Genomic DNA, 15,601 nt, shown 5'->3' with positions numbered 1-15,601 from the left:
CATGTGACATCTGTTTTAGTGCTGACGACTGACAACAGAGACGCAGTCTGCACAGTTCATCAGCAGCTCTAGTCAGGGTGGGCTAAACTGAAGCTGTGAGTTTTCAGCCTGAGACCGAAGGGGCATCTCTTATAGAAGCAGGAAGACCACTCCAGTTTAGGGGTCCTGTAACTAAAAGCTTAACCTCCCTCTTTTATTTTATTAATCCTTGGAATCCTAAGCAGACCGACATCTTGAGATCTTAATGTACATTCAGATGATAAGTTCAGACAAGTAAGCCGGACCTCGGCCATTTAATGCTTTATATGTTAAAAGGAGGATTTTGAAATCTGCCCTAAACTTAACCGGGCGCCAGTGTAAGGATTTAAGAACTGGAGTTATGTCTTCGTATTTTCTTATTCTTGTAACAGATTCTTTGCAGCCTTTGTCGATTTTCGTAAAGGGTTCAAGTCAGTTGATCGAGCTGCCCTGTGGGACATCCTGTGGGTTCTCCGGATCCCCTCGAGGTTGCTGGATATCATGGCCGGCCTGTCTGCTGGCACTGGGAGGCAGGACCGCTGCGTTTTTCCCCATTGATTATGGGGTTCTTCACCGGTGTGTTCTGCTCCTACTCTGTTCAGTGCTGGCATGGACTGGGTGTTGGGCAAGGTCGTGGGGTCCAGCGGCTGTGGGGCATCTGTTGGTGAAGAAAAACTCAATGATCTTGACTTGGCTGACGATGCTGTGATCTTCATGGAGTCAATGGAGGCTCCGATCATGGCACTCGAGAGACTGAGTGAGGAGTCTGAGTGTCTGGGTTTGCGCGGCTCCTGATAAAAACCAAGAGCCAGGCCTTTAAAGACCTCTTGGGCACGGCCATCAGCAGTGTGTCGGTCTGTGAAGAGAGTGTCAACCTCATCGAGAGGTTTACTTACCTTGGCAGTGACATTCATGACTCTGGTGACTCTTCCTATGAAGTCAGTAGACGGATTGGGAGAGCATTGGGGGGTCATGAGGTCACTGGAAAGGAGTGTGTGGCGCTCTTGACATCTCAACAGAAGTCTTTAAAGTCCTGGTGCTCCCTGTTTATGAGACATGGATGCAATCCAGTGACCTGAGACAATGACTGGACTCCTTCATGTCTGTCTCTCTGAAGAATCCTTGGGTCCTGCTGGTTTGACTTTGTGTTGCTCATGGAGTCCCGAATGAGGCACATGACCTGCATTGTGAGGGAGCGTCAGTTACGGCACTACGGCCATGTGGCGCGTTTCCCCGAGGGTGATCCAGCTCGTAAGACCCACATTGTTGGGGAACCAAGTGGCTGGACCAGACCAAGGGGTCACCCACGTAACACCTGGCGGCGGCAGATAGAGGGTCTTTTTTGGAGGGTAGGACTGGACCGCGTGTCTGCCTGGGGGGTTGCCAACCGGGATCCTGAATCGTTTTGCCGTGTAGTGGGTGTGGCAACGCTCTGTACCAGTGCCCGCTCCCCAACTTGACTTGTAATAATTCTTGCAGCCGCATTTTGGATTAACTGGAGGCTGAATAAAGAACAGTCTGAACATCCAGTGAACATCGCATTGCAGTCGTCAATCCTACTAGAGATAAATGCAGGAATTAATTTCTCAGAATCCTGTTTATTTAGAAAGCGCCTTAATTTCCCAACATTTTTAAGATGGAAGAAACCTGATCTGGACAACTTTGTAATGTGTGCTTTAAATGACCCGCTAGAGTCGAAGAGAACTCTGAGATTGTGGGCTGATTCAGTAAAATGAATGGGGACTCCAACTGAGTTAAATGGTGGCAGAGTATTGTTGCGATCGGCGTCATTCCCTGTGGTAATTACCATCTCTGTGTTTATTGGTATTTAAAGATGGGTCCTTCTCATCCGTCCACTCCTTTAACTCACTAACACAACTAATTAAAGGCCCGCATCGGAGAAACTTCATTTGATCGAAAACAAAAGTAGAACTGGGTGTCATCTGCATACGAGTGACGATGAACATCTAATGAGAGACCCCAGTTCAGGATACGGATACAGGACGGTAGTGAGACCAGCTGTGTCATATGGGCTGGTGACGGTGGCATAGGAGACGGAGCTGGAGGTGGCAGAGTTAAAAATACTAAGATTGGCACTGGTGTGTGATGAGGATGGACAGGATTAGAAATGAGGACATTAGCGGGTCAGCTCAGGTGGGACGGTTTGATGACAAAGTCAGAGAGGCGAGATGGCTTTGGTTTGGAGAGATGCTGGGTTTTATGGGAGAAGGGTGCTAAGGATAGAGGTTTGAGTCAAGAGGAGAAGAGGAAGGCCTAAGAGAAGGTTTATGGATGTGGTGAGAAAGAACATGCAGGTGACGAGTGTGACAGAGCAAGATGACGAGGACAGAAAGATATGGAAGAAGATGACCCGCTGTGGCGACCCCTAATGGGAGCAGCTGAAAGAAGAAGAAGAAAAAGATCAACAGTACAGTGTTATGGGGATTGTGGAAGAGAAGTGAAGAAGAGAGTCAGGAGTGACAGACGGGTATCAGCAAGAGTGACAGGGAAGGTCTACAGGACGGTAGTGAGACCAGCTGTGTCATATGGGCTGGTGACGGTGGCATAGGAGACGGAGCTGGAGGTGGCAGAGTTAAAAATACTAAGATTGGCACTGGTGTGTGATGAGGATGGACAGGATTAGAAATGAGGACATTAGAGGATCAGCTCAGGTGGGATGGTGGGAGACAAAGTCAGAGAGACGAGATGGCTTTGCTTTGGAGTGATGCTGGGTGTATTGGGAGAAGGGTGCTAAGGATAGAGCTGCCAGGCAAGAGGAGAAGAGGAAGGCCTAAGAGGAGGTTTATGAATGTGGTGAGAGAGGACACGCAGGTGACGGGTGTGACAGAACAAGATGGTGAGGACAGGAAGAGATGGAAGAAGATGATCCGCTGTGGCGACTCCTAATGGGAGCAGCTGAAGGAAGAAGAAGAAGTTTCCAAATGAGAGATCCCAGTGGAAGCCTGTAAAGTGAAAACAGTGCTGGTCCGAGTCCTGAGCCCTGCGGGACACCATACCTCACTTGTGTGTGTAATGATGGAGTCCTGTCAGCACATTTCTGTACGGATTGGAATCGATTTGATAAATAAGAACTATAAGTCACTGCCTGTACGCCCAACGTCATTTTCTAGCCTGTGCAGTAATTGAATGGTCGATGGTGTCAAACGCTGCACTTAAGTCTAACATCATTCCAGTGGAGTTTCCTTCTTCAGAGGATATCAGAATGTCGCGTTTGTGCCGTTTCTGTACTACGACCAGTGCGGAAACCAGACTGGAACTTCTGAAATGAATCGTGATGCGTAAGGTGGGACTGAAGCTGATTGGCGACTACTTTTTCAAGTATTTTAGAGAGACAGGGTCAATTTGAAACTGTCGTTGTGGACACTTGAGGGCGCTCAACAGGCAGACACTCCAGACACGGGTTTAAAAGCACGAAGAAGATTTGGATTTGGATTTCTTCACTGTAGTCCCTCCAAAGCACCACATCAACCAAACACACAATAAATAAACACAATACGTCTCTCCTTCTCTCCTTCTTCTCTCCTCTCCTCCCCAACAAGCTCCATCACACTCCCTCCCAACTCCGGCTCCCTTGCTGGTTCTCCACCAGTCCTTCATATAGTCCTTGACCCGGAAGTGCTTCTGTCCTTCCACCCATGTGACTCGTCAGCACTTCTGGGTCAGGTGGAGAGTTGTATTGCACTTCTGTCCTTCCATCCCGATAACTTGGGAGTTCTTCTGGGCTTTATGGGAAGCAGAAATCCCCATGTCTCCCTGCAGTGTCACCTGGCAGCACCCATTGTACCCAGCAGGGCTGTGAAGCCGAACTCCATCTCCCATAGTGCCCTGCGGGAAACCGGGGCACCATTATGCTGCAGGGAAGTCGCCATCTGGCATCCCGGGTGTGCCTGCCGTCCATCACAGTGTAAAGTTATTAACTATAGGGGGGTCTTGGTGTGACTTTATAAGTGATGGATTGATGACTGGCACTTTTAGTGCATCGGGTACTGTGCCATGCAAAAATGAACTATTGATAATGTTTAGAGTAGGCGCTGCAAGAACATCCATTGCTCTTTTTATTAGTTTTGTTGGCACTGGATCAGGGAACAAGTAGTGGGCTTCATTTTAGAAATTAAAGTTAAGACTTCCTGCTCAGTTACAGGATTAAAATGTCTAAAGTGCCGAATGCTGGGCGAGACAGTTGAGCTCCTCCTGTTTGCGTGATTGTGGTCAGTAAGACAGCGGTGAGCCTTGGGATGTTTTTGATTACAGAAAGTGTGCCAGTTTGGGAAGCACCAGGCTCGCCAACATGGCAATGAGGCAGGCCTTGTGAGGTGGGTGACTCCATTGAATCAGAAAGTAAGGCCTGAATGAAAGGAAGGGCAGGGAAATCGAGGGGTCCTGACCATAAAGGTTGGTCTTGTCCTGTAGGGGAATTACAACACAGGTTGGGGGGGGGGGATTGAGTTATATTGTAAGATATGGGGGTCTGTGGATCTTACAATGGGAATTTGGGCCCAGGTGAGGTAACCCTGGCAAACCTGCATAGGACTGGGCAGCCTGGCAGCAAGTGCAGAATAAAGTTAGGGTGGGTATGACTCGGTGGGTGTGCTAAGCTGGGATGCCACCCATGAGAAAAAATAGAGGACTGGTGATTGTGTGATGTGGACTTATAGGAAAACGGCGGGCATGACCAACGACTGGGCATTCTATTATAAGAGGTAGAATGAGATTTGGATGAACTGTGAAAGCTCTGGGGGGCGCCATTGAGCCCCAAACCCCAATTCGATTACACCAAGCTAGTCCCGGGTTCAAACAAACAGACGTTTTACTATAACACCTCACAAGTGAAGCCCAAAAACATGCAGTTACCTCTCGTCCATCCACCATGCTGCTCTCCTGCAGTCGAGTGTTGCTCGTCTTCCTCCCTCCTCCGACTCAGTTGGGCAAGGCAGTGCAGACCCCTTTTTATTGAGGACCCAGCAGATGCCAGGGCTGTTGCCCATTGGAGTTACTTCTGGGTCACACACAAGTCCCACCTAACAGGGAGCAGCGCCCTCTTGTGGCACCCGTGGACCCTAGAAGGGCTGGGCTGATGGACTACAATTCCCTGCTGCTTCCCCAATGGGTGCTAATATTGAGGGGTGCTGCCATCTAGTTACTGGGGGTAATAAAGACCCACCAATAGAGATGTGTTCTCCTCTTGTATCCCATCAAAGTGATCTGGATGCCTGTCCAGTAGTCTGGGGCCTCCTCCGCGGGTAAGGAGCCATCTCTCCTGGCTGGTGTGTCCATCCCTCTATTTGGGAAGCCTTGTCTGGGAGGGGCGTCCTTCTCTCTCTCAGCTGGGATACCTTTCTGTCCATAAGGGGGCCTCCTGTCCGGATAAGGGACCTTCCCTATTCCCTGTCCCTCCCATGTGCCACCTACAGGACATGCTCTGGGTGAACCACAGGACAGACATGTTATTGGATGATTAGGGAGGTGAGGGGTACAGACATCAGGGTGTGGGGTTTTGGCAGAATGGGAACTGGGCAAGTTGGCAGAGCACTGGGCAATTTAGAGACAGGCGAGGTGTAAAATGTGGGTGGTGGGGCAGCTGTTCCTTTCCACATCTGTAGGGCAAGTCATGGGAAGAATTAAGGGGCTGCAGGTGTCACGGTCCGAAGTGTTGGAGCGCAGCAGCAATGGGAAAGCTGGCATCGAATTGGGCAGCTTGGTGGAAAGGGGGTCATACATTATAGCCTGGACTAGTCCAGTGGGTCTGGTGCTGGATAGGCTAAGATGTGCAGTGAAACCATGATGAGGACCACGAGAGTACGTGCAATGACCAGATGGAGGGATACAGTAGATGTGAAAGGCACTATATAACTGACAGAGAGATGTGAAAGGCACTACATAATAGATAAAAAACCCCCACACACATTTTTTTCACCAGCAGCCACTGCTCACAATGTGGCATTTCTTGAATTTTTGCACAAAACTTTGAACGTCCTTACGTCGCGTGAGGCGATTTTTCAGATTCATAGATTATTTCCCCACAGCTCCAGTCGTTAAAGCAACTCGCATTCTTGCAAATCGGCACCCACATCAAGATGGTTGTGCCGAGTGTGGAGCAGACGTCAGTGAAACGTAAGCCGTGTCACGGGATCAACACGCAGGTGGACTGCAGTAGCCAGCACATCACCCTGAAGGTGGGATTGACACGGAGATGTCACAGCGCTATGCTGAGTTCTGCATTCTGTGAACCCATGGCACATCCATGTGGCACCTTACAGGCCAAGAAGGTTCCAGAAGGCCAGTGGAGACTCCCGGGGCTTTGGATAAATAGAACCTCACAGAGGATAAGTGGGCATCAGAGAGCAAGACGGGATGTGGCGTGGCACACGACTACGGGCGACGATCAGGAATGGCGCAAGAGCTTATCAGGACCAGTCTGAGCCGCCATTGTTTTACGAGGGCCGTAGCAGCCTGAAGAAGATTCTTCTGGGAGTGCGGCTGTGGATCACTCATCGGAAAATAAACGTCTCCCTGTTCTTGGGCTTCACTCTGTGTGTGTGTGTGTGTGTGAGTGTTGGTCTGTCCATCGCTGTGTCCGTTACAAAACAAATCATGATGGGAACAGCGACATGGAGCTTAGCACACCGTCCTGCCATCTTGTGTGTTCCTTCTTCTTCAGAAATGATCTTTACTTAGTGTTGGGCTGACATCTTCAACAAAGGCACAACGTCTCAGACACCAGTGGTGACATTTCTTTTGTTTTTCCAGTTGGAGCTCAGGCAGGTCAAGTGAGGGTACCTGGTGTCAGTAGTGGGATTTAGATAGACAGATAGATAGATGGATAGATGAAAGGCACTATATAATAGATAGATAGATAGATAGATAGATAGAAGGCACTATATGATAGATAGATAGATAGATAGATAGATAGATAGATAGATAGATAGATAGAATGAAAGGCACTATATAATAGATAGATAGATAGGTGGATGTAAAAGGCACTTTATAATGATAGATAGATGTGAAAGGCACTATATAGAACTATAAGGCACTGTTACATTCTGCTCCGTACTTGTTAAAATGTTATTTTTACGTATATTGTATTGAGGAAAGGGGTCTCTCTTTGATCTGCCTTTCCTGAGATTTCTTCCATTTTTCTTCTACAAAGTTTGTTTTTTGGAGTTTTTTCTCGTTTTCTTAGAGAGTCAAGGCTGGGGGGCTGTCAAGAGGCAGGGCCTGTTAAAGTTCATTGCGGCACTTCTTGTGTGAATTTGGGCTATAGAAAAATAAATTGTATTGTATTGTATATAAAACTATATATAATAGATGTGAAAGGCACTATATACTGTAATATATATTGTAGATGTGAAAGGCACTATATAATACTACAAGGCACTATATAATAGACAATGTGAAAGGCACTATAAATAACTATAAGGCGCTATATAAAACTATATATAATGTGTGAAAGGCACTATATAATAGATATATGTGTAAAAGGCACTATATATTGTAATATACAGATGTGAAAGGCACTATATAATACTATAAGGCACTATATAATAGACAATACACTGTAATATACAGATGTGAAAGGCACTATATAATACTATAGTAATATTACAGATGTGAAAGGCACTATATAATACTATAAGGCACTATATAATAGACAATGTGAAAGGCACTATAAATAACTATAAGGCACTATATAAAACTATATATACAGTAATGTGTGAAAGGCACTATATAATAGACAGATGTGCTAGATAGATACTGTACTTTATTTATCTCCCTCAGTGAAATTCTGACGTCCAGTAGCTCAAACTCCTCAGTTAAAATTGTTACAAATGATGATAAAAGCGAGGAGAACAAATCTAAATAAATAAACAGAAACGGGTGTACGATCTCAGCGCTGGAAGGCAGAGTGGCGAGCAGGTCCTGAATGACGTCTCCTGACTTCAGCGTTATAAAATCTCAATCTCAAGTTGAAATCGATGACAGTCTAAAGTGTCCCCTCACACAGCGTACTGAGAGAAGACCCCTGCTGTGGAGAGGGCGACTGCCGTTGTCAAAGATGGCACATTTGAAGCCACAGCCTTCAGATTTGAAGTCCAAAGCCTTAACCACTATGCCACACCTCATCATCATCATCATCATCTTCATCATCTTCTTCATCTTTGTGAGGAAGCCTCAGCTTGAGCATCAGAAGACTACAAAACTCCATCATGAGTCTTCATTTGCGTCAAGGAGTGCCATAAAATCGCAACGTCCTTCATTCTCCAACGTGGCCTCCTCCTCCTCTTCCTCACTAGCACTGGGTGGGTGGGTGTCGGACCCTTTATAACTGCTTCTCAGGTCTCACTCCGAGGTCGGACTTGTGTTGAAGTTCCAAGGAGCTTGATGTTCCCTTTGGGTACAAGGATGGACTGCCCACTCGTTAATGAGCCCCCTCACCCACATGGCGCCCTGTTAAGCTTAGGAATAAAACCCTGGAGACGCAGACTTCCAATCCACACAGAAATGGAGAGAACATGCAAAGAGCATAAGGAGAGAAGAAGAAAGAGAAGAATGAAACGATCATCAGAGCGCAAACCACGGACTCTGAGAGTAAAAACGAAGCCCGAGTGAAGGAGATGCCTAAAGTCTGTCACCATCGGGGGGACGGGGACTCGATGTCGGCTGACACCCCCCAACTCCATGGAGAGCAGCGGAGGTGGAGACACGCGGCGGAGTACAAAGAGTCGTAATAATACGCCTAAATAATTGATGGCGAGGCCTCGCAGAATCCCACCTGCTCCTTCAGATCAGCAGTCAAATGAGGTGCCCTCTCAGCGTTTGCCCTTTATCAATTTTTAATTCTTATTTTTTTATTCCTTCATAAGCCAAACGCAAACATCTCAAAAGGGGAAGAAAAAGTTACTTGAAAGGAGAAAAGACAAACAGACACCTAGAAAATTGAGGGGCCAGGATGGGGAAGGCTGACCACAAGGGGGCACTGTGGGCAAGCGTGTTATGGTGGGTGGGGGAAAGGCAAACAGTTTAATCGTTAATTGGGGGTCCAAAATGGAGGACAACCACAAGGGGGAGCTGTAGGCCAGCGTGTTTGTTATGGTGGCCTGTGCGGGGAGGCAAGCAGATGAATAGCTAATTTGTGCTCCAAAAGGCAGGACAACCACAAGGGGGAGCTGTGGAGCTGGGGTTTCATTTAAGCAAAAGAGAAACTATCAATTGGGGGGTGGGGGTTGAGAATTTAGAATGTTGACCACAAGGGGGAGCTGTGGGCCAGTATGTTATGAAGGCCCAAGAGAAAAGGCAAAGGCTCCCCAGAAACTGAGGGTCCAGAACTGACCACAAGGGGGAGCTGACAGCCACCTTGAGTCCCACAGTGGTCCTATACGAGAACACACCCTTGGCACATATATGACCCCAGACCCAGAATGGGCAACTTTTGAGGGTCAGTTGGCTTGTCCGCAGTTTAATTGGAGTTTTATTTATTTATTTGTTTCTCCTTCACAGGTTGGTTGCTCAGGCGTTGGCGAGGATTCATTCCATTCAGCTTGAAAATGGCTCGTCGGTGCAGCCGGTCCTGTGGAAGAAGCTGTCGACTTACCTGAGCTTAATCAGAGCCAGTGGGGACGACTCAGCAGCTTGTGTGCGGTAAGTCGTGGCAGGTGACATCAACATTCTCTGTCTTGCACAGTGGCAGTACCACTAATTAGCCACTAGGTGGCCCCACCATCCGCTCCACTATATGGCAATGCCAGTCAGAAACATTTACAGCTTGCTGCCTGTCCGGTCAGCATCCTGGGTTCAAGTCCTGCTCCTGGTCATTACTTGTGTGAATCGGTTCCTGCCTTTTATCTGGTGTTGCTCCCTACAGGCCTGAACCGGAATTAGCAGGTTTGAAAAGATGTGGATGGACAATCTGATCACAAATGACCACAAATGCAAATTCTGAGGGTTAACCACCCTGGTTTGACTGGTACTTCGAGCAGGTGATCCAATTGGTGCTGTGAGCAGGTGGTCAGATGGACACTTCAAGAGGGTGGTTGACTGGCACTGCTAGTGGATGGTCCAACTGGCACTGCGAGCAGGTGCTGGTACTGTATGTGGGTGATCAGACTGGCGCTGCAAATAAATGGCCCAACTGCCGCTGCGTGCAGGTGGTCTGACTGGTACTGTGAGTGGGTGGTTCAACTGGTACTGAGAATGGGTGATCAGACTGGCGCTACATGCGGGTGGTCTGACTGGTGCTGCACATAGTCAGATTGACGCTGTGAATGTAGTCGGACTGGTGCTGCTAGCGGGTGGTCCGACTGGTACTGCGTGTGGGTGGTCAGACTGATGCTACAAGTAAGTGGCGCAACTGCTGCTGCGTGCGGGTGGTCTGACTGGTACTGTGAGTGGGTGGTTCAACTGGTGCTGTGCATGGGTGATCAGACTGGTGCTGACAGTGAGTGGTTCAACTGGTACTGAGAATGGGTGATCAGACTGGCGCTACAAGCGGGTGGTCTGACTGGTGCTGCACGTGGGTGTTCACACAGGCACTACATGCAGGTGGACCAACTGGCACTGCACGTAGTCAGATTGGCGCTGTGAATGGGTAGTCGGACTGGCGCTGCTAGCGGGTGGTCCGACTGGTACTGCATGTGGGTGGTCAGACTGATGCTACAAGTAAGTGGGTGGGTGGTTCAACTGGTGCTGTGCATGGGTGATCAGACTGGTGCTGACAGTGAGTGGTCTGACTGGTACTGAGCATGGGTGATCAGACTGGCACTGCAACCAGGTGGTCCAACTGGCACTTCGAGCGGGTGATCCGACTGGTGCTGTGAGCTGATGGTCAAATGGGCACTTTGAGCGGGTGGTCCAACTGTACTGTGCATAGGTGATCAGACTGGCGCTACAAGCGGGTGGTCTGACTGGTGCTGTAAGTAGGTGGTCTGACTGGCTCTGCAAGCGGGTTGTCCAACTGGCGCTGCAAGTGGGTGTTCAGACTGGTGCTGAGAGTAGGTGGTCAGATGGGCACTTCAAGCAGGTGATCCAACTAGCACTGTGCGTGGGTGATCAGACTGGAGCTACAAGCGGGTAGTCAGACTGATGGTGCAAGTGAGTGGTCTGACTGGCACTGCTAGCGGGCGGTCTGACTGGTGCTACAAGCAGGTGTTCAGACTTGGCACTGCATGCAGGTGGACCAACTGGCACTGCGTGAGGGTAGTCAGATTGGTGCTGTGAGTGGGTAGTCAGACTGGCGCTGCAAGCGGATGGTCCAAATAGTACTGTGTGTGGGTGCTCAGACTGGCGCTGCAAGTAGGTGACCCAACTGCTGCTGTGTGCCGGTGGTCCGACTGGTGCTGCTCGTGGGTGATCAGACTGGCACTGCAAGCAGGTGGCCTGACTGGCGCTGCATGGGGGTGGTTTGACTGATGCCTTCCTCTTCTTTCATCTTGGCCTTTTCTCTTTTTTTTGGACTGCCAGGGCACTGCCACGGACGATTTCTGATGCCACGGTGCCAAACGGTGTGAGTGGAACGAACGCCAGGGGCTCCCGTTTTGAAAATGCAGCTTCTGTAATGAGGCCACGTTGGCCATATTGTTGCATCGGCTCACCTGCCGCAGGCCCCCTTGACCTCTCGGGCGAGGGTCTCACAAGCCAACATGCCAGTGAAGGCCTAAACAGGTGATGCCAATTAGAACTGCAGCTTGCCCTTAATGAGCTAATCACTAATGACCTGAGTTGAGAGCTACGCAATTCATTAAATTATAATCTTTGTTTAATTAATAAATGAAATAAGAAAGATTAAAAAGGAGATGAAATAACAGCAAGTCATAACTGGGATATTCAAATAATTATGGATCCTTAATGATTCAACAAATGGGCTAATTAAGTTAAATAATCAATTTAACAGAGGATATCAAAGGCTTGAATAATGCAGCTCCTCGGCTAACAGCCACAATTAGAATTTAGGAAACAAAAGACGAAAGAAACACAAAATGGGGAAGAAAAGCAGGAATTCAAGAGGAGCAAAGGAGGGGAGATGGCGAGAAAACGGGCAGCAGGACAAAATCGATGGGGGCGCCTTTATTAAAACACACCGCCGGGCCAAAGAAACCCAATAGGGCCTCAAACATCAGCAAAGAGACCCGACTGGGGGGCTTCACTGCTCTGCCTGGCCCCAAACTCAAAGGGCAGGATTCAAAATGGGCCTGAAGCGCTCGGCAGACCCCAGACACTCACAAGATGTCCTGCTGGGTCTCTCTGTCTCTCTCTTTCTGTCTTTCTTCTTTGATTATTCATTGATGTCATTAATTACGGTGCACTCAGAAACTGTGAAGACCCCTTAACTTTCTGGCCACTTTTATTGTGTTCCTTTGAAATGGAGACAGTCTGCCATTTTGTGCCCATCGACCTTCTCTCGACGCGTCTTCTGAAAGGTGAGTGAATGTACTGCAAATCAAAAAGGGAAATCTCTCGTTTCTAGAATTATTTGGACCCTCGAGATGTGTCTAGAACTTGACTGGAGACCACCAGTGGACTTGAGGTCCATGTCAGCAGTTAAAAGTCACAGAGGAATAACGAGAGCCAGCAAGGCACCGAGGCGAGTCCAACTCCTTGCTCACAGCCGCCCCCCAGCTGTTTGTACCATAAATTACAATTGAAAACGACCTAAACAAAGACCCCCCCCCAAAAAAAATACATGAAAATTGACATGTAATATTTTTAGTCGTTAAACACACCCAAATAAGATATTGAACTGAATCATTACCCGAGAATGAGTCCCTTGATTCTCCTTCGTTTGATTCATCAACTGCTTTATAACCCGAGAACAAGCAGCAGGCGAAGGAGTCAGAGGGCCCTTGTTTATGATATGTGAGTGAGTCACATGACTCCCACTCATGAAAAGGTCACGTGACTCACATTCACGAACAGGTCACATGACTCTTATTCATGAACAGGTCACATGACTCTCACTCATGAAAAGGTCATGTGACTCACATTCACGAACAGGTCACATGACTCTCATTTACAAACAAGTCACACGACTCTTGTTCATTTGATTCGCAAAGGCGTCACCTGACTCTCACTCATGTGATTCATGAACAAGTCACCTGATTGTCATACGTCTGATCGTTACCCAAGAGCGAGTCACACGATTCTCGTTCATTTGATCTGCAGACTCGTCACATGATTCTCATTCTGCGAACTGGACATCGTTTAGAAAGGCGCACGTGTCCCCGTGTTATCGGAGGGTCCCACAATTCACATTGCATCTCCGGGTCCGAGGGACTCGGTGTGGACCTCAGACTGTGGCAAGGCATGAATCGGGGTGAGGGAATGAAGTCATCTCTGAAGCTTTGAGTGTCCCCTGGAACACAGTGGCCACAATGAAGAAATCAAAGAAGTCTGGGGCCGCTGGGACTTTTCATAGAGTTGGCCATTCATCCAAACTGAGGGACCAGTCCAGAGAGGCCTTGATCGGGACCCCCTGGTCACTTTAACAGAACTTCAGAAGCCCTCCGCCGAGATGATCATCTCAGTAGGACTCACATCTCAACAACATGTTGGCCATGCCAATCAAACAATGAAGTCACAAATTTAAATAAAGGGGTGCACAGCAAAGAGACCCCAAAAGGTAAAATCAAAGTCCTATGGCATTCATTCATTCCCAGAATTCCCAGCATTGGCAGCAGTGGCAGTTCAGTGTCACAGGCCACTACAAATGTACACTTTGTCAAAGGTCTCTGAGTGACCATTCAGATGAGTGAAAATTCAAATGCCATCTGCCTTGTCGGTTTGGGCTGTGCAACTTCTGGGCACTTCCAGAGCAGGACTGAATAGGAAGGTCTGGCCCTCCTGGCCCTGTTGTCTAATTTGACCCACTTAATAAGTTCAGGGTTGTAGGGGTGTGACCTTAGGAATGCCCTCCAGTGCCCCCTAGTGTCTAATATAACATCCACATCATCCAGCTTAGTTCAATTCAGGATGCCATCCTATCTTGGCAGTAGAGTCAGGAAACTTTGCCAGTGCCCCCTCTCATGTGCCCCCATTCTTTGAGTACCTGAAGGAAAACTTCCACAAATGTGATGAGAGCAAGCAGGGGACACAAACTGGACATGGACACCAGTGCCCAAGACTGACCACCCACCCGCCTGTCACCATTACAGTAACTCTTACGTTTTTTGCCCAGAGTCCATGGAGGACCCTGTTTTTATTTATATGTTAAAATAGTGGTGTAGGGGGTCTTTAATAGTTAATGGTTTCAAATCCCAGAGTTGGTCATTCTCCATATGGCATTTACATGTTCTCCTCATGGCTCTTCTCCAGTTACCCTGCTTTTTTCTCCCACATTCCAAAGACTGGCATGCTATGCCAACCGATTGACAGAATGACAGGCATTGTGCCCCTTGACACTGCCATCCTCAGACCTGATCGATAAATAGTTCTGGGCAGCCATTAAGTCTTCTGTTTCCATGCACTCCTTTTGTTCTGAATGAAATGAAAGGCAGGAACCATGCCAGGGTGGGACGCCACTTCAGGGTTGGCTACATGGAGATGTTTTGAGAGCACAGGGAAAAGTGTGTGGCCTCCACACAGGCAGCGGCCAAGCAGGGACTTGAACCCAGGTCCCTGGCACTGTAAGGTGACAACTCGCACCACTGTGCTCCCCTCTCCAAAACCTCCACGATGATTAACAGACAAGCACGGGTAGCCATTCTGTGAGATTAGGGGCACCATCTTCACTGTGGGTGTGCCCTGTTGACGGTGGCCACTATATTTTGGTGGGCAGGTCCCACCACCACTCAGATTATCCGAATAATGAAATGTCCCATAAAGTGTCCGACTGTCAGCTCTCCCGCTGGTTCCAGAGGGGCTCTAAGGTGGGCCGGCGTGTCGACGCTCTCGTCTTGTTTTCAATGAAGGAAGTGAGAGAGAGAGAAAGAGAGAGAAACGGAAGGCGTCCCACTAGGTACACCGATGTGCTCCCACCTTTCAAAACATTTATCTGGTATATAATTAGACACGTAATTAGAGCTGCCATATTCTCTCCTTGGAAAAATTAAGATAAATTAAACAATAGCACAACAGCGCAGAGCTTTTAGGTGTGAAAACAGCCGCGCTCCGCTGCCTTTGTGTTAACGTGATGCCCGTGACGGATTATTAGGAGGCATGCACTGCGGTGCCAGGGGGTGCCAATAAAGGACAGCAACTCAGAGTGAGCAGCAGAGCTTCCTGCCCACAGTCAGGGTGTTCACTGGGCGAGACAGTAAAGGCGCTATATCAGTAGGAAAAGAACACGCCATTAAAGATCACGGCAGAATAACGAGAACCAGCAAGGCGGTGGGGCGAGACCACAACAACAACAACAACAACATTTATTTCTATAGCACATTTTCATACAAACAGTAGCTCAAAGTGCTTTACATATTAAAGAATAGAAAAATGAAAGACATAATTATAAAAAAATAAATCAACATTAACATCGAATAAGAGTAAGGTTCAATGGCCAGGGGGGACAGAAAAAACAAAAAAACTCCAGACGGCTGGAGAAAAATAAAATCTGTAGGGATTCCAGACCATGAGACCC

General features: G+C 48.1%; 1 protein-coding gene across 2 annotated transcripts in view; it reads left to right on the top strand.

Moving 5' to 3' along the window:
• The window catches only part of LOC120516800 (ethanolamine kinase 1-like), a 200,984-nt gene that overhangs the window by 89,607 nt on the left and 95,776 nt on the right, over window positions 1–15,601 (top strand). For both annotated transcript variants that reach the window (XM_039738744.1, XM_039738754.1), the window contains exon 3: window positions 9,535–9,675. In XM_039738744.1, coding sequence (XP_039594678.1) covers window positions 9,535–9,675 — 141 coding nt within the window. The remainder of the gene's footprint in view (window positions 1–9,534; window positions 9,676–15,601) is intronic.

The sequence above is a fragment of the Polypterus senegalus genome, chromosome 1 (assembly GCF_016835505.1).
Source record: "Polypterus senegalus isolate Bchr_013 chromosome 1, ASM1683550v1, whole genome shotgun sequence".
NCBI lineage: Eukaryota > Metazoa > Chordata > Cladistia > Polypteriformes > Polypteridae > Polypterus > Polypterus senegalus.
This window is presented reverse-complemented; position numbering and strand designations above follow the sequence as displayed.